The 20039-nt window shown below is 43.0% G+C and overlaps 1 protein-coding gene across 1 annotated transcript; it reads left to right on the top strand.

Moving 5' to 3' along the window:
• Positions 1 to 1002: 1002 nt before the first annotated feature.
• On the top strand, positions 1003 to 20037 carry vps37ba (VPS37B subunit of ESCRT-I a). The gene is made up of 4 exons (XM_079517337.1): positions 1003 to 1267; positions 8357 to 8528; positions 15818 to 15900; positions 16424 to 20037. Exons 1-4 carry the CDS (start codon positions 1163 to 1165, stop codon positions 16925 to 16927), a joined length of 864 nt encoding a protein of 287 aa, XP_079373463.1. The 5' UTR covers positions 1003 to 1162; the 3' UTR covers positions 16928 to 20037.
• The last annotated feature ends 2 nt before the right edge of the window (positions 20038 to 20039 follow it).

The following is a 20039-nucleotide window of genomic DNA, read 5'->3' as shown; positions in this document are numbered from 1 at the left end:
CCTCAAGCCTTTAGATCTCCATATACAGTATGGAGCTGACCTGTTCTGACATTCCATATGTAAAATGTTTTTTGCCTTTATTTTATATATTTTATGGAGGGACAGACAGTAGGCTGACAGGAAATGGGGAGAGACATGCAGGAAGACATGCAGTAAAGACCGTCGGGATCGGGAGTCGAACCCGCGGCACACTGCCAGACTGGATTACCAGCCAAGGTGCCTGGACCACTGAGCCATGGCCCAGGCCTGACATTCCATATGTTGATCCACCCCCACCTGTCCTTCCTCTTCGATGTCTCCCTTTTGACGGATACCTGTCCATTCAACAGGCCCGGAAATTAAGGCCCGACTCAAGACACTGCCCCTGCTGCCACCCTTAGATCTCCATATATTGAGCTGACCTGTTCTGACATTCCATGTTGATCTGACCTCATCAAACCCTGTACACTCAAGAGATGCTCCAAATATGGCCAGTACAGAATTCATTCCATATGTTGATCTGACCCCCCCCATGCCAAAGTGTCAGCCCAGCAGTCTGTCGTCACCCAGGCGGATGCGTGCACGCGACCGGGCGAGGACGTTTCTCACCCTCAGGGCGTTCCGCATCTTACTGGTATTACAACTTCAGCCCTATACATTTTGGCCATTTGAAAATAGAAGATCTACAAGCTCACAATGATGTGACGCATTGTGAGATGCAGATCGTCTATTTTCAAAAGATTTGTATACATCTGAAAACTTGAAATTGGACTTTTCAGCTATTTTCAAAATATTTTTAATACATCTGAAAACTTAAAATGGGACTTTTGAGGCCATCAGGCTGAGGCTGTGAGTATGAGCCACTCTGCTACTGTGTGTGTGTGTGTGTGTGTGTGTGTGTGTGTGTGTGTGTGTGTGTGCGTGTGTGTGTGTGTGTGTGCGTGCGTGTGCGTGCGTGTGTGTGTGTGTTCCAAGACCAGGCTTTCCACAGGTGCTGCAGCAGAAAGCTGCTGGTGACGCGAAACGTTCACGGACCTGAAACGAGTCCCCTCCTCCTCCAATGTAGACCTGTAATCAGCTTCCGGCCGTTAGAGGAAGCTAAGTCAGCTGTCAGACGGAAGAAGGCGTGAGAAGAGGAGCAGGGTCGAGGCGAAACAGAAACACAGCATACATCGCTAAAAAAATGTCTAATTTTTCGGACAAGTTTAGCGCGTACACGATGACGCAGCTCAACGAATTGTTAGAGGACGACGACAAACTCAACAAAATCGTCCAGGAAATGGAAGAGGTAAGCTAGGACGATGCTTTGGTGGGCTAGCTCTGACTTCTCGGTCACTGTTTTTTCTTTCTCTCCCCTCCCTAACCCTTTGTTATGCTTTGCTTTGCTAACATGCTCCCAGGAAATAGTGTCATCCGCCACCCAAGTACAAGTGTTAACAATAATTAAAAGAAAATGCGGGGAAGCTAAAACGGCGAAATTGTAAACTATCCTTAAGTGGAAAGGAGCGCACAGCAACGTTGTTTTTAAGTTATAACAGATTCAGACAGTACGGCTGCGACATTGTTGTGTCCCAAGTTCACAGGCGAGTACAGAACAGATCCTTAATAAAATAGAAGTTCGACTGAAGTGTGTTGCATACTGTTGGTCTGCAGCTTTTTGTTTAAACTATTTAAACTCTAGCAAAGGTTCTCAGTGGTACAGGTCCTGCTCTGTGCGGTAGGTCTGGAACTTTGTAAACCTTCAAAACGCTGAACTGCAGGTGGTTATTTTTTTTTGCACATTAGCCTACTATCAGACGACAGACTATTGCACCTGATAAGCGCCAGTTATTCACACACATGAGGAGATTACTACCTAAGGTCATTAGAATGCCTTTGCTGTGTCTTATATTTGGCATGTTAAGAGTATATACTCGCATATCCAAAAAGCTTTCATGGTGAATTTGTTCTTCTGTTTGTTCCCTGAGATGCACCAGCTTATCCATCCCTTCAGTTAAAAATAATGAATGTTGCTTGAATTGTCACTTATCAGCCCTTCTGATCTCAAGTGGTGGAGTGACTGTACTACTCTGCCAGGAAAGCAACGTCATTCCCTTTAGTTTCTGCCATCAATATTAACTGGAAATCCAGATCTCAAAGTAGCAAATAACATTATTGCATTAATTCATTCATTCAGATATCCTTGTCCCTTAACTTCCTGTTTCACTGCACCTGACCATGTTCACGTCATATGTTGTCATGAGCTTCTATTTATTTTAACCTATCACTTCTGCTTTTTTAAGGACAGTCTACACCAATACAACTCCTTGCAACTGCAATGGTTTAGTTGCAACTAGTTGCATTGGTGCAGTCTGGCCTTAAGGAACAGGACAATATTCATCACCATGTATGTTTTGTTTGGGATTGCTGTTTTACCTTAGCTTTCTTCATTACCTGTCCTGTTGTAGTGCTGGTGGTCTAGAGACATTTACTTAAGTTGTTACAGTTTAAATCAATCTACAGTGACTCATTCATTATGAGAGCATCGGAAACATATATATGGGACCTCAGTCACCTCACCTTGTTCTGTACCTGACAAGATGAGATCCTAAGGATGAGCCCAAGGGAATGCGGCAGGTACACACTTAAACATCAATAGAAGTACGACAGACATGTGGTGGTAATGATTTGCATGAATCCGCTGGTTCCATCAGTCAATCATCAGCTTTGTTTTTTGTCCATGTCCCTGTTGGTGTCTCTTCACGAAGTTCACGGTTTTATTTTCCTTGTGCAAAGGACTGCAGGCCTGATTGCTGAATCTCTGTACTTGTTGACTTAAGTTAGTCATAAGTTTATAGCAAAGACACACTGTTGAAGATTGACCAAGCAACGCCTCAATTTGAGGTGGAGCTGGGAAAGCTTTATCATAAAGTACTGCACAGGAACAAAGGTAGTTGGTGTTGTAACTCACAGCAAGTGACATGAGAGAATGCATGTGTATTAACCCATTAAGACCTGAGACTAGTTCTACAAAATAAATGCCTTCAAAATCATTAGTTCTCAAACATTTTTGTGCCAAGGGCTCCCCAAACACATTCAAGATTTTTTTGAAATGTTGGAAAAATAGCAGATGAGCTTGTAAATATGCTATTTTTGAATAGCCAACGCTAAAATCTACCAGATTCTTTCCTGGTTCTAATGGGTTAAAACGTGCACACGTGCCATTTGTCTTTGGCCACCAGCATTTTCTGTTGCCAATTTATTTTCAGCTCCAGCACTGGGAACTAAGACTACTGGTCATTTTCTATTTTATCAGGAAGTTCTGCTTCTGTATCACCTGCTGTCCCAAGGTCTTAAGTTGTTTCATAACTGATTGGACTCTGACCACATGCACATACAGCAGGCAGTACGTTTACATGCACCCAGGAAACCAGGACTTTCCAGACTGCATCGTCACAAAGTGAAACCGTACGTTTATTGGGTGGTGCCACTGCCTGTGCTGTATTTTGCAATCCTTTTTGCTCTACTCAAGCACCTGCCGTCTTAACTGTACAGCAGGAACAGGAGGATGCTCCCTGTGGTATACTCAGCTGAAACTGTTACGTGGGACTCGTAGACCCCAGGAAGGCCCATACAATACAGTAACACTCATTAAACTAGTAGTTTTGTTTAAGACCAGACGTCATAGCCATAGTGTGGGTGATGAATCTGAACAACACCAGTGTTTTCATTCAAATGGATGTCATAACATAGTGCTGTACAGTCACTGTTGACACTATTGTATAATTTTAGGTTGTTGATGTTGTGGCTTGTTGTCTGTGTGTACTGTGTTCATGAGGCAAGTGTGGGTGGCTAAACAGGTCTTAGTTTGAACACAACGATTCTGTGGTGGTATGCCATTATCTCCTACCTACAGTAATACACACCCAGCTATGTGACAAGAGAGTTTCCATTGAGCAGAAAGTACAGTAAGTAATGATGCAAAGGTGACCTCGTTTTTGAATGCCACTGCATTATAGTTCTGGCCATCTCCATTTTACATTGAACAGTTAATCATAAGTTAGTTTTTGTAAATCGAAGGAATTTATGTTAATTAAATTATGTTATGTGTATACAATTAATTAAAATATCTTATAAGCTGTAGAATTTTGCCCTCATCTCCTGATTCTACTCACCATTACACAGTTAATAGAACACTGTGTATAACATTAGCTCATCTCACCATCCATTCTGTATCAATGTTGAGGCAAACAGAGTTAGACACTTGGCATTATAAGATTTAATATACATGAGCTCATGGTAGAAGTACAGTAACATTCAGGAGGTGAATTAGTTGCCTCTGGAAAGCAGGGAAAATAGCTATAAGATAAGAGAGGAACTTGCTTGGGCCAAGCTGGACCCAAACAATTATAATACCAGGCAGGCCCGCGCCACAGCACCTTGATTCTATGATGTTCAGATAGTGAAAACATATTCCACGCCAGTGTTCACTGTTCAATTGCTGTTGCCACTGATACCTTCCCAATTCCCAGTTTACCCTAGGTTACTGAACTATAAAGAAACTGAGACAAAGTATTTTACTGTTATCTGTGTCACACAGTACTGTGCTGAGATTTCCGAGGCTACACTGCTACTGACCTGCATCGTCCTACCTCCTTAAAGGGACATTTCACCCCTAGAAGAAACTGCAGTCACTCAATGTTAATAGTATTTGTAATTTGCACTCTATGGCCAGAAAAAATATGAAGTCTGTGTGTTTGAATAGGGTTTGACTAGATTGCTGAATTCCTACAATGCCCATAATGCTTTAGTGCACTTCCCCTCCTTGTGGAGAGGGGGAGGCTGCGTGGAGGTGTGACTTGTAGTCCAGGAAGTCGGTGAGACCACATTTTCATGACAGGTTTTGTCATTGTGTCATGACTAAAATATAAAAAATAACATATTACACACACAAAACAAAAATAAAGCTAAACTGTACATATATGCTAGACAAAGTTAACAAAGTGAGACAAGACACTTTGAGTAAACATACGCAACACTTTGGCCCTACAGTTGCAACACTTCACAGCGGGGCCCCCAGCAGATAAGGAACATCATGTTTAAGTTCCATTATGGCAGGGGATGCAAACGGTGTACTGGAGTCAGTAAAGATGGGTAATTATGAACCGCTTTTGTTGTACAACAGCTGGACACTTCAGGATATGATGATGCTATACACAGTGATAATAGACTTACTTAGCTGCCTCTCTTGCACAAATGTTGTTTTCTTGTTTTTAATCCAACCCACAAACAACGGCCACTTAATCCAACCCACAAGGGCCTCTTTATTCTATTTTAGACTATTCTATCATCACAGAGACCCACACCACACAGTGGTATTTTTAGACCTTTTCCACCTATTCCCGCTCATTCCATTCAGAACATTCAATTTGACGTATAAATGAAGTCACAGCAGATTTGTTTATATTCTTTTTTCAGTGCCTTTAGAATAGATCGCTGTAATTTTTTACCAGTGACTCACCTCATCTTCCCAGTACAATACAGTATGCCTACATTAGATTAGGTATATTGTGTTAATTTGTATTAATTAATTTGCACAATGTCAACAGTTAGGGCATTCGTTGTCTTGTTAAAAGGCTTATGAATGTTGATGCACACATTGGCTGCTTAGTGCTACATGCATGAAAAAAACCTACATTAACTAGGGAGGTCTGGGGAAACATCAGGGAATCATATTCCATTCATATTATATTATTGCCGTCGGGCAGAACCCTTCTATCTCCATTTTTCAACAGTTTTTGTTCTTGTAAATTAATAGCCTACTTCGTCATGTTGCACAAAAGTGGTGAAAATAGCAGATTTACTAGCTTGTGTTATTTTGAGTCTCTATGTGGGTTTTACAAATATTTACGAATTAAAAGTTTAACAAAGCTTGTTGCTAAATAATAACTGAATTGTCATGGAGGTTATTTTTTCCATATCCTGAAAAGTAACGGTTTTGATTGAACATACAATGTTTCCACTGAACGGCAACAATATAACAGATGGAGCACAAACACATTTTAAAGGAGAATCTTAACATGATTCAAAGCACTATGCTTTTTTCCTTCTATAACTTTAGCCACTTAAACAAGGATCATATCTCAGATAAAGGGCCCCAGCTTTCTATACTCTCACAGGCAGCTGTCATTGGGTTGGCCAGTATTGTTAATTAATATACTTTTAGATGAGGAAACATCCTGGCGAGGTACAGCTTCCTCTGAGCCACAATGTTGAATACATCACTCTGGCTCGGGCAGTTTAGGGTTGCAGTGAGTTACCACAAACTTCTTCCATGAATTTCTGAGTCTGTTGCATAACCCTTTTTTGCATAATTCGCAAAGAAAGGCCAGTTACACTCAGATGCTGCTGAAGGTGGGATTTGAAGAATGGCAGCAGTAATGGGGAATAAAACTTTAGAGCCACTCCAAATGGATGCTGCTGTGATGTGATTATAGTAGAGTCTATGATTGTATTCCTTTTGTCTGGTTCTGTAATGTGTTTCAGGCCTCCTCCATATCGGAGGCCTAAAACACATATTGGCCTATTTCTTTTATTATAATCTATTATTATTTATAACTATAGCTCAGAGCACAGATCGCCGCCGTCAAGCTGGGTTGCCTACCCAGAACTGTCGGTAGTGGGTTGCTAGCCTGGAACTCACCTATGCTTTCTATGGCATAGGCGGGAGAAACTGTGCGCAGCTGCTGGACATGAGACTAATTAATTAGAGTGACAGAGAGAGAGAGGAGTGTGTGTGTATACGGGTGTGCGTGTGTGCGTCAATTTAACAAGGGTGCAGACGATCAGAAATCAGCAGAGAGTGATCGACGTTTGCGCTACTCTATGCAAAATTGAAGTGGACTCGGACCCAGACTTTTTTTTTCTCCCTGGAAATAAAAACGTCTGGGTTTCCGAGGCTAGTGGGTTGCAGCTGACACGAGGAAGCCCCGGGGGAAAGGGTGTGTGCGGCCGCCCCGGAGGTGCAACTTTTCATATTTGTAACAGCCCATATGGGCCGAAGTGAAAACCGCTTCCCAAAGACTTTCCCAAACAGTGGGTCGGGACCCATGTTTGGGTCACAGATCGATTTCTATGGGTCGCGAGTAAATATCCCTCAAAAATATTATTTCAATATATAAAAAAATTATCAATTAAAACAAATCTAACATTTTTCAAAGGTATTTCATAAATAATGAAATAAAATGACTTCCATAAACCAGTAAGACGCCTGAGGGCGAGAAGCACGCGACCTCGCCCCACGCATCTGCCTCGTTGACGGCAGACTGCTGGGCGAACGCTGGTGTTTTGGCATGGGGGGGTCAGATCAACATGGAATGAATTCTGTACTGGCCACATAAGGAGCATGTCTTTCTTGAGTGTACTGGGTTTGATGAGGTCAGATCAACATTTGGAATGTCAGAACAGGTCATCTCCATACAGTATATGGAGGGTGGTAAGAGTGGTAGTGGGGACATTCTCTTGAGTGTACAGGGTTTGATGAGGGCCCAGGTGGGGCCGGGCCTTCATTTTCGGGGCTGTTAAGAACTCTAGTTTTCGCCGGCTGCTGGGCACTAATATCTTTGGGGCAGGCCCGTCTAAAGTTTGAATGGACACTTTGGACAGGTGGGCCTGTTGAGAACTTTTCGCTGGCTGCCGGGCGCAGCTGCACTAATAACTTTGGGGCAGGCCCGTCTAGAGTTTGAAATTAGGATGGACTAAGTCAAAAGGGAGACATCGAAGAGGAAGGATGGATGGAGAAGGGTCAGGTTCTGACATATATCCATATATGGAGATCTAAGGGTTTGAGGTCAGATGTAGAGTTGTTGCTGTTGGCCAATAATTTACTATGACATCAGGGTCTCCACTTCTCCATCCCTGATGTCACGCGACCCGGGCACCAGGAAATGCACGATTCCATAGTTAACTGCGACCTTCGAGCTCACAATGCTTTCAGATCTGCTATTTTCACTAGTTTGGGTTTTGAACTGAAACCACTGCTATAGACTCTATAGCAGTGGTTTCAGTTCAAAACCCAACTAGTGAAAAAACCCATATTGGAACCGCATATTCTTTATGGGGCCTCTATAGTATAGAGGCCCCATAATGAATATGCGGTTCCAATATGGGTATGATAAGGATTTTGCGTTCATGATGATATGCTGTTTTTTATTACCAGCGAATGGTATGGAGTATCAAAACCCTGTTTTATTGTCACGAGACAATCAAAATGGCAAAACTGTAAGCGGTTCTACAGCAACTTGGTCAAGGGCTGTGACAACACAATAGTTGGGATACATCTTCTATTCACACGTCTCAAGAGTCAATCACACCAAGCCTCTATACTCTGTGTTTTTAGATGGAAGAGGTCCAGCAGACCAAGGAAATGACTCTGGCTAGCAACCGGAACCTGGCTGAAGAGAACCTGGCCCTGCAGCCCAGACTCGAACATAAGAAGGACCAACTCACCAAGTGCTACGGCTGTCTGCAAGAGAGATTTGAGGAGTACCAGCTCCGCAAGTCCACCCTAGGTATGTACCCAATGAACATTTCAAGTATTATGCAGGAAAAACATTCAGGAGTGAGTGGATAATAATTGAATGAATAGGTTGTCTGAGTGGCTTGGTGCGCTTCCATTGAATTCTAGATGCAATTGTAATGTTGTATACATTTCAATCAGACTAATTGCCAGTGTCTCCATAGAAAATGCCTTACAAAACAATATTTTGAAAATGTCAAAAGGACAAACCAGAATGTAAACACACACATAATTGGACAAACACAAGTGTTTGTAGCTATTGCCAACTTTATTTGTATTTTTTTTATTACATCCAGTATTATCACTATTATTATCTTCTTTATGTTGTATGTTGTGCTTGGAACAGTTTACTTAGTTTGTCGTGTCTCTTGTTTTCATCTCAAAGAGCCACAGCTGTTCACATAACGCTGCACTCTAAGTCACCTAATATGACGATATTATTACAAGGCAAATTCCTCTTCCATTTGGTGGAATACAACTCGGATTATCTGTCAGTAGTTCACCAGACATCAAAAGGCCAACAGTTACACTGTGTTTGTGCTTTTGAAATGTTTCATTCTGTCATGGGATACTGCTGTTATGCAATCATTTCCCTCTGTCGTTTGTTTTCTCCTCCACTGCGTGACACACGTATCCAACCTGTTTCTCCAGTTCCCTGGTTTCCCGTTATAAGCTGTAGTCATAGTGATGGAGGCGCTGGGTCGTGTTTCTGCAGGAAGACAGTCCCTAGAACTGATCTCTGATAGTCTGTGTTAAACAGGTTCCAGAATTAGATTTCCTCTGAAGTACAGTACTGCTCATAAAAAAACGGAGAGGTCTAGGTTACAGTGAAATAAGAAATACGAATGTCCTCAGAGACAATGTAGCAGTTAAGACACCCCACTTTAACCCCTATTTTTTTGGGAAATGCCTGGCAGAGCAACAAAACAAGTAGAAAGGGCAGGGTACTGTCTAAGGTTGGGCGATATGCCAATTGTTTTCAATCACCCATCGTCTGTCCAAAAATCGCCGATGGACGATATATTCGTGTCATAAAAGTAAAGTGAGAATAGCTCACTACAGGTCGCAAAAAAGCCAGATCTACAAGCTCTCAAGGCGCCGCGTCCTGCCTGTTTTTGCAGCGCCGTTCGCTACGCGTTGAGAGCTTGTAGATCCGTCTATTTTTGCAGCGCAGCCAGGGTAACAAAATAAAAAATAAGTTACAGGTGGAGATGAAATGAAGTTGGAACGGACAAGCAGCTGCAAGCCAAGCTAACATCACAACCACTGGCTGGTGACAGTGTTGTTAGCCGCAGCAACATGTAGCCTGCCCTGGTAACTTCTCCTCCTCCCCGGAGAACTCTTGCCTCCCCGCACCGTCGGGGAGGCTGATCCACAAGCTCTCAAGGCATCGCGTCCTGCCTGTTTTTGCAGCGCCGTTCGCTACGCGTTGAGAGCTTGTAGATCTGTCTATTTTTGCAGCGCTGGTGTCGGGGTTCGTTCACGTTGTCAATAAAAAAATAACCTAGATTACAGGCGGAGATGAAGTTCAATCAGTGGGTTGAATCAGTAGCTACACGCTAAGCTAAACGCTAAGCTAACGATCCCCGACCCTACACTAACACTAGCAGCCTGTTTTTTATTTCCCCCCCGACTTCACGGGTGGCGCATTGGGATTGTGATGAGACACGAGACAGCAGTGTGCATTCTGTTGTGACTGTATATTATTAAACTGCATGGGTCTGGACTCCGGAGCATAAACAACATGTAGGCTACAGTACAGTAGCCTCCCTCGGCTCGGTCCCTCCCAGCCTTTACTCTGGCTGCCAGAGTGTTCCCCGATGCTGCGGTGCGGGGACTGGGAGCATACCATTATAACGGAGGAGGGGTTTTCCACCCGGCCCAAAAGAAAAAAATCGTCCCGAAAAATCGCCTAATAAAAATATTCGGCGATTGGACTCGTACATTCGCGATTGACGATAGATTCGTATCGTCACCCAACCCTAGTACTGTCCATACTCTATTCTTCATATAGGGAGGATGCTCATGTTGTAGTGATTTATTCAGCTTGGACCACAGAAAAGCAGGGCCAGAGAGGCTGTTGTTTTACCATTTACTTACAGTTGGAGGCCATCAATATTGTCCTTTTCTTTTTGCTGAGGTTTGCGTGATCTGCGCAAAAGGACAGTTAACCCATTTTGGGCGGGAACCCCTTTTGGTGTTTTAAACATTATGTTATAATTTAGCTATTGAAAAATAGCAGATCTACAAGCTCATAGCGCGCTACGAGCTTGTAGGTCTGCTATTTTTGAAAAAACGTGAAAATATTTATTTCAGAAAACTGGAGGATTTAGAAGGATTTTTTAAAATTTTGAGGTCAGGCCTAAATGGGTCAAATGATAAGGGACAATATCGGTGTCCCTTCAACTACAAGCTCTGTAGTGTTCCATCTACAGCATTCCCTAGCATGCGTGAGTAAGATGAAGCACCGGTGACACTTATGAGTTTGGTTGACGCAGTGGTTGCCAAGCAGCCAATTCAAAATAGCATTCAAACAATCTGCCATTGTTTGTCATGGCTCCAGCAACCGGACTTATGAAGTTGTTGATGGCTTTTGTCAAATATAGGTTACCCAGTTTGACACACACACACACACACACACACACACACACACACACACACACACACACACACACCCTGCCCACTGTCCTAGTTGTGAATTTGCTGTGAGCAGAGTGTAGCTGGCAGATGACAGACAGAACTGTTCACTTCATCTCAACCATTTGAAGCCAGTATGAAAAGCCTGGGCCACTGAACTCCATGCAGTTTTTAGATTCCTTCACATTCATATGTTATTAATATTATTCATTATTCTTTTGGAGTACAACACAGTAGATGCCTATTCAGTTTTGTGGGCTGTTATAATGTGTTCATATTACATTCATGTGCATAGCCAAGTTGTAAAGACATCCTGTACTGAAAGCTGGTTCTGAGCCAATAAAGGCTCTTTGAAAGACTCTCATACAGTACAGTATGCCAGTCCCCGGCAATGAATGCCAGTCCCCGGTCCATGCATCATAGTAACTTCTCTCACAGTCTGAAGTTGTGGAGGCTGGGGGTAGCAGGGCAGACAGTGCCCCACCCCCCACCATAACCCTCAACCATCCTGCCCCCAAAGACTGTACCCACACTGGGTCATTGTACTACCAGGGCAGGCGAGGGCGAAACAACAGTGGCCGGTGGGAGGGAGAGGGGGGTGACTGGCCTAGAGAAGAGGGAGAGAAAAGAATTGAGAAAACAAGGCAAAGGCAATCCAACACAGATGGAGAGAGCAATAAGACATCACACAGACAAAGAGTGAAAGGCAGTCGGAGACAGAACATTGGGGAGATTGCTGGAGAGAAATGCCGTTATGGAGGCCAAATCTCCCCTCTCTGCTCCTCAGTGGAGCATGACGTAGATTCATTTACTAAATGGCCATCTCATGATGGGCTGGGACTGTATTCTCGTTGCTTTGAGCCACAGAATCACTGCTCTGTGTGAAGAAGGGCTGCTGCTGATTTGCTTGTAGAGGCTTGTCTTGTTATTTGTTACAGCCTTATGGAAGAGAGTGTGTGAGAGAGACATATACAATATGGACTTGCAGAGAAATTTACACTGGAAAGAGGCATTATGCCAAAAGTAGAGTCTCGGGCCATTTGTAGGTCCATTCAATTTACAATCAGTAATGTTTGGCACTATGAAAGTCCAGCACTGAGACCTCTGGTTAATGTCCTCCTGATGATTGATTTGAATATACAACAAGGCTCCAGTAGTGGCTGGTAATCTGCCAAGAGCCCACAGCCTATGTACAATAGATGACTTCGCCAGGCAGAGCCCACAGCCTATGTACAATAGATGTCTTCGCCAGGCAGAGCCCACAGCCTATGTACAATAGATGTCTTCGCCAGGCAGAGCCCACAGCCTATGTACAATAGATGTCTTCGCCAGGCCAACGTGTCTTATGTGGACAGCTAATCTTGTCACACCGCTGGACTAGTCATGTTGGGTCATTTGCAAGTAATTAGTTTGAAGTGATTCGATTTTTTTGGTGAGCAGGAACGAACTCAGTCCCTCCTCAAAAGTTATCATTCTTCACATAGTTCATTTTCCTCGGTGTGGAAAGACTGGTGACGCAAGGTTCAGTCAGTTGCAAAATGCTACATTTTGACGGGCTGAAGAGAGACGTTCGTCATTGGACTGAACTACATGATGGTGGAACTTGAAGCACTGAACTGTGAACAGATTCTTTGGAACTTCTCATTTTAGTGCACAGGAAAGAAATTAATGATAGTTGCCATCACTAGTACACTGGACCAATTAGCCGTTCGCTAAGTCCCACCCAAGCCCGTTCTTGGCCAATACTACATTAGCGACGGTTACTAGGTAAGGATCCTGGTCACGCTTTCAATGCTGGTCAAAATGGTTAAGCAGTGTCAATAAATATATTTGCTGTAGCATGTGTGTACCTCAGAAAGAGGGTTTGTTTTCTTACCTTGTTATGAGCAAACTAGTCCATTCCATGAATTATTTCGCTCCGTTGTGCAGTTTAATAGTAAATATTAGAAATAAAAATAGGCTCTCATTGACTTCCATTGTAACGGGGAAACAGCTCTCAAAGTCACTCTTTTAGCACATAAGCGAACACAACAAAATCTGATTCTGACCGTTTATGACATCAGGAAAACTCATGTGGTTTTATTTTTAATAAAAAATGTCAACGTTGTCTTGTTTTGACTAGTTTGTGTGGAAAGAAGATCCGATAGGTATGCCTACAAAACGATCTGATTGGTCCAAATCTGTACACCCACTCCTGAAGTGTATTATTGGAATGCCGTTGGATGTAAACAAACTTATTTGATCTCGTCCGCTTGTCGCTAAAAACCATACACAATGTTTGAGGGAGACACTTGTTTGAGGGAGACACTTTATGAGAAATGTCTCGTCTGCGAGGCTGCAGCTGGGTGCATCTCAAACAGCGTGGCGACTTGTTTACAAACGAGAGTTGGGAACACCGCAGAAGCGCTTCACTGTATATCTCCAACCAAAATAGTTAAAACGGCGAGTTTTCCTGATGTCATAAAACTGTCAATCATCTTTTGTTGTGCTTATGTGCTAAAGACTGATTTTGAGAGCTGTTTCCCCGTTACAATGGAAGTCAATGAGAGCCTATTTTTATTTCTAATATTTACTATTAAACTGCACAACGGAGCGAAGAATTCATGGAATGGACTAGTTTGCTCATAACAAGGTAAGAAAACAAACTCTTTCTGAGGTCCACACATGCTACAGCAAATATATTTATTGAGACTGCTTAACCATTTTGACCAGCATTGAAAGCGTGACCAGGATCCTTACCTACTGTAGTAACCGTCGCTAACATGGTATTGGCCAAGAACGGGCTTGGGTGGGACTTAGCGAACGGCTAATTGGCCTCAAACTTTGCATGCACACTCCCAGTAGGCCTAGGAATCAGGGTTTTTGCCTTTTGGCTTATAACTCTTGGGCCTGATTTACACTGGCAGCCAAAGCTAGCCTGAATCAGATCTGTGTCACTTCAAGATAGAAATCCGATTTGCTAAATGACAGGTCATCCGATTCTTTTTCAAATGTGACTTGAGTCACATTCAGAGGTGGTTTCAAATCATCTGATTTAAATCCGATCTGAGGAGATCTCTGTCTGAATGCAACGACCAGATGAAGTGACCCAAGTCACATATGCAACTATCCAAAACGTCACTTGCAGCGCGACCCGAGCACTACTGACACAGCGCTAGTATTTTCATTTAAGTAAACAAGAGAGGGAGAAAACGAACGAGAGCATCTCGCCGTCAGTTGATTCTTTATATCCATATGAGTCAAACCACCGGGGTCATTTGTTTATTTTTGGAACACGGTTCTTATTCGACGCGATATGAAAAAGTTATTGGAACTCAGAAGGGGGGAGGGTTTAAATGCAAACCGGGTAGGATGTGAAATTACGTCAGACTTTGGCTCTCCTGTCACTTTGCGGGATGCCTCTGTACAAACTAAACTTCTCAATGTACAGAAACAAGGCTGTTTATGAGGACATTTCGGAATGGTAGAGAATGGCTACACACACGGTCCTATCTGCAATGTCAGATTGTTGTTGGTTACCACGGTAACCAAAGCAGATGTCGACTGATGGTTTGTTGGTTAAGAGATCCAATTATTATACCCAGTTAATCATATTATTGTCTGAATCATTAATCTTAAATAAAAGCCAATTAGTTATGGCATAATGTGACTAATACAATTTTACTATGCATTATGAATATGTTAGGATATTGATTTATCCATGTTTAACCTTTTACCAAAATGATTACGAATACACTGTCTGTCCATTATACTGTAACAATGTCTCCCCTCACAGAACCGAAAGCCCCTCATATGTTTTGTTATCAAGAGCTATCTCCAACACGTCGCAGGGCGGCTTTGGGTTGAGTTGTTAAATTCCGTTTGAACGCACAGATCGGATCTGGTCACTTGCAAACGGTAGTGTGAATGGTCGGGCCAAAAAATTGGATTTGAGAAAAAAAAACAGATTTTAATCAGATTTGACTTGATATGACTGCAGTCTAAATCGGGCCTTGGTCCAATCAACATCAGTCACGTTCCCTACCAAGATGTTCTCACTTCTCAACTCTGTCCTCTCCCTCTGCCTCTCCCATCCCCCATCTCTCTCTTTTTTGCGTGTGTGCCCATTGCTGCTTAGGAATACAAAACCAAATGCAGACGCACGCGTTCCACACCCCCACAGGGAGTGCAGTGCCCGGTATCGAGTCGGTATCGAGCCACAAAAGGCTCTGCTCAGGCTCTGCCAGTGGGCCTAATCAGCCTAAGGTCCCTCACCTGTGCAATTCCCACACCTGCAAATTGATTACTTAACCACTACACTTTTCACAGTCAGTTTGCACTCTTCGGGCACATGCAGACAAACAGATACAGAGATCTCCATATACAGTATCGGTACAAAAGGGACACAGACAAATCGAGTTGACAACGGGTATTATTAGGTTCCCAAGTTGCATCGTTCTCAAGTAGGCCGGTGGCCGACGGGCACGTACAGGTCTAGTTGACTCAATGGGGCCTCACAAGCACACGGTAAACACACCTTTACGACAAAAAAAAACCAAATAGACCTAGGGGCTTGTTTCCATTGTGGTCCTGAAAGTAGGATTAGATACTTCGTAATTTAGGCCGTTATAAAATGAATACATTTTCTGTCTTGTCCCTTCACAGACCACAAGTCAGGAAACACTTCCCTGGATATTCTGCTGGCTCTACTGCAGGCAGAGGGAGCCAAAATAGAGGAAGAGACAGAGGTAAGAACTGTTCTGCCATTTTCCACTGCACGTCACATGTGGCATCCGTAAGCCCCGTATACCTGACTGAAATGTGGTTTATGTATTACAGAGGCCTGCATTATTCACGCTTCCTTGTTGTTCCTTCCATGTTGACTTTGAGTAAACGTATCGGAGTCATCTGATGAACATGTATTGTTCATATTTTTCATATTCCATTCCGACTGGCTAAGAATCTAAGATTCGCTTCTAAAGTCTGTCTGTCCGTCCTAACCTTGTTAACGTGATATCAAACGTCCACTTGGACTCAGAGATCTTAACTGATTACAAGTAGGTGGTCAAAGGGCAAGGTCACATTTGACATTATGTACACAATGTATATACAAATTATGATTCTGGACAGACAACAATGTAAACATCAACTCTTTGGCAGAAGCATACAACTGCCAAGTGGTACTTCTAGTTTTTTACTTCTGTAAATGTATTTAAACAATTGCCTCCTTATTTGTTTCTAAATCCTTTTCCACCCTATCTCTGTCCACAGAACATGGCAGACTCCTTCCTTGATGGTGATGTGACCATGGACACGTTCATTGATGCCTACCAGAGCAATAGGAATCTGGCCCACTTGCGGCGGGTGAAGATTGAAAAGCTGCAGGAGATGGTGCTAAAAGGCCAGCGGCTCCCCCAGGCCCCTCCCTCTAGCAGTGCCCGCCCGCAGGACGCAATCTCCCGGCCTTTACCCCTCCTCCCGGAGGAATCCGGTGGTGGCAATTCTCCCATCCCTCATCCCCGGAGGAAACCCCCGCTTCCTCCATCGCAGCCTGTCCCAAGCCCACCTCCATTTACTACAACTTCAGCGTCGGAGCCCCAGCCTCCACTCTTTTACGCGGCTACTCCTTACCCACCAATCCCTCCCAGAGCAGGACAGCAGTTCTCCAACGTCAGTTCTGGCTATCCCAATCCATTCCTGTCTCAGTACCCCCCTGCTCTGCCACAAAGGCCCCCGCCACGCATAGCTCCACAGCCTGGCTTTATCATGCAGTAAAAAGAAACAAGTGGCTGTTCAGAGGAGGCAGCGTGTATCGTGGACTCTTGATACCCACCGGAACACCTCTGGAACTCCTGGATACTATCATCCACGTGTCAGCTTTTCAAAGGAATATGGCACGTCACGCAATACACAAGAGAGCCCGACATTTAACACCGGCTGGTCTGGTCATGTTCAGTGAAACAGATCATCTCTCTGGATTCTTGTTCCTTATTTCTTGCCACAAAATACTCCATCTTCTAACATAAGGACCTGACTTCGTCCCAGTCTTACTCTGCTGGCCTGAATCCCTTTGGTGGAAGGGGCTAACAATAGGCTGTAGTGAACCAGGTGTCCGTCAATGGAACACTGGCCTGGGACTTGGCATCTCACACTAGATTAATTTCTTAGCACTTTCTTTTGTCATTGGGCAGCGCCCTTGGCTGTGCATGCCCCTCAATATCAGTCTATCATCTCCCTCTTTTCACCAGGACAATACATGCTCCTGTGACTATGCTGTCAAAGGAAGACTTCAGTCCTTCAAAAGAGTTGAATTTTATTTTTCCAGTTGGAGGTTAGTAACTGACTGGTAAAATATATGCAAACAAAGAGACCTAAATTACTGTGCAGTTTTGATAAAACAAATATCATCTCCCAGATTATGTTGTGGCAAAACTGCATCTGTGGTGTTTTTTCTTTGTTTTGTTTTGGAGGGAGTGACGGGGGCGTCCAAAAGGTACATAGAAATATTTAAAATTCAATTACAATAGTGTACTAATGGGGTTATATTAATGCTTTTCCAGGATAGACTGATTAACATTGTTCTGTGTACACGAAGGCTTTTGGAAGAGCATCTCCTCTATTGGACGAGTTAAAGAGTGTGCAGTTTTGCCTCATTCAAGAGGACCAAACATTGCTCCTGGTTCTTATCTCAAGGCAGATATGGAAGAAGAAAGCACAGCTTGGGTGTTGAAGGAGGGGGGGGGGGGGTGGTGTAGAAGCACTCCAATAAATACGCAACAGAAGAACAGGCCTTAAGGTTGAGTTATACTTGCTTGCGCACCATGTCGCTCACAGAAAATACCAGATCTACAAGGCCACAATGCGTCATAGTGTGATGTGTGATATAGTAGATCTTCTATTTTCGGTGCTTGATACTAGCGCATAACAACTAAGTATATACCATCCGTCAGAGCTTTGCCTAAAAATGAAGGATCTTTGATGTATAGCCATATACTCTAGTACATGTATTCTGCGTTGTTTTGTCACAGGTTTCTGTTGTAATGCAAACACTCCTTTTATGATGTCCATTGTCTTGAACGTCGAACTGGGATATACCGGTATTTATGCCAACAAATCTTTGACCGAGCTCTTACCTTTCCTATCATAATGGCTCTGCACCAAAGACTTTCAAATGTCACTTATTTTCTGCCATAATCCTTTTTATAAAATACAAGTGTGACATTTGATTAGACTTTATTTTCCCATCATATCTGCTTGTGAAGTAGATATTGTTTGTAACATATTGATGGGCCCCACATTAGTAATGTGGAGCTAATAATCTTCATGTTAAGCCACCATAAAAGTGGAACAGGCTGGTATTCCTATTCAATAGCGTTTCAAGTTTGTAAACTATACATGATGCCAGTCAAATCTCACAAAAATAGTAAATAGTCTCTTAGCTTGGGTGGTTCTAGTTTAAATTTGACTGGTGCGATATGGGGGAAAAGATCACTATTCTGTGACTACTGTCTCTGCACTGTTGAAGAGCCATGAGTGCCTACACTTGAAACTGAAGTTGATCACACTGTCGAGGACAGGAATCCTGACTATAATCCAGGTCTCTCTGTTCATGTGTATACAGCACGCTGACTTGATCTGATGGCTCTGGAGACCACCCCCCCCAGCTCCCGCAAACTAATGCCCTTCCCTCCACACCACCCAGATTGAGGGGAGGGGACATTGACACTCCAATCCCTCATACACCCCCATTCCCTCCTGGCAGTAACTCAACATTAGGTCTTTTCCCTTCCCACTGCAGTTGATTTGACAAGATGCCAGAAGTTATAAAAAGCTTTTGAAGTTTGAAAGTCCTGAAAGCCTGGATTTGCATTTGGCTGGAAGCCAGAGTTGAGTGCTGCTGTAGAACATGTGCCAGTCAGAGAGACGGGCCCTCAGGATGTATGTCTACTGGTGCTTGTGGTTTTCTTCCATTCTTGTCAGTACTGGCAAAATGGCTGTCGTAAGAGAACCACAGACTGAGCAAAGACTGCTTTGTTGGCAAGTAAAAATAAATAAATACAAATAATTTAAAAACAATATATATATATATACATACACTGACACCACGCTAGACAGGAACGCCCAAAAACGTCACATCCGGTTTTAGCCTGGGGTAAGAATTTTCTATGGCTGCCAATGCAACTTGGTCCAATCCTTAATCACATACGGACAAACATCTATGCTGATGCTATCTAACTTGCGGAGGTAGCGTGCCTTGTCCACGGGCAACAGATCTTTCAACGTATGGCATTGCAAATACGTTTGATAATCGCTACTCTGTTCAATATTGTTTTGAAAATGCCGCAAATTGCATTGCAGTGAACGAGCGCAAATCACAACTTCCCCCGTTTGTGGGCGGAGTCACAGTTTGAGGCGCTGTTTACGCGCCGTGGTGTCAGTGTGTGTGTGTGTGTGTGTATGTATATGTATATGTATATGTATATGTATATGTATATGTATATGTATATGTATGTGTGTATATATATATATATATATATATATATATATATATATATATATATATATATATATATATATATATACATACATATACACACACACACACACACACAAGCCTGCATAAGTTAAAATTATCCATGTCAATAAACCAGCATTTCTAACAACTAACACTTATTGTGTGCATGGCCTTTGCTCTCAATGTTAAATTTGGAGATACCCCTTCAACACTTGTTTAGGTTTTGAGCTGAACCTAGGTCGAACCTCTGTATTCCTGGTTTTATATGTGGTTGGTGACATTTTCAGTGTAATGTAGGAATTTACGTATAATGAATGTTTAAGTGGAGTTGAGGCTATTTTCAAAATTCAATAAATAAAACCTAAGTTTTTG

The sequence above is a fragment of the Electrona antarctica genome (assembly GCF_951216825.1).
Source record: "Electrona antarctica genome assembly, chromosome: 12".
Classification (NCBI taxonomy): Eukaryota; Metazoa; Chordata; class Actinopteri; order Myctophiformes; family Myctophidae; genus Electrona; species Electrona antarctica.
Note: the sequence above shows the minus strand (reverse complement) of the source record. Positions and strands in the feature narration are given on the sequence as shown.

Excerpts from the sequence above, each read along its gene's own strand:
- vps37ba (XM_079517337.1), top strand. The coding sequence starts at position 1,163 with ATGTCTAATTTTTCGGACAAGTTTAGCGCGTACACGATGACGCAGCTC. Across the intron at positions 1,268-8,356 it reads TCGTCCAGGAAATGGAAGAG|ATGGAAGAGGTCCAGCAGAC; the intron begins GTAAGCTAGGAC and ends CTGTGTTTTTAG. Across the intron at positions 8,529-15,817 it reads GCTCCGCAAGTCCACCCTAG|ACCACAAGTCAGGAAACACT; the intron begins GTATGTACCCAA and ends GTCCCTTCACAG.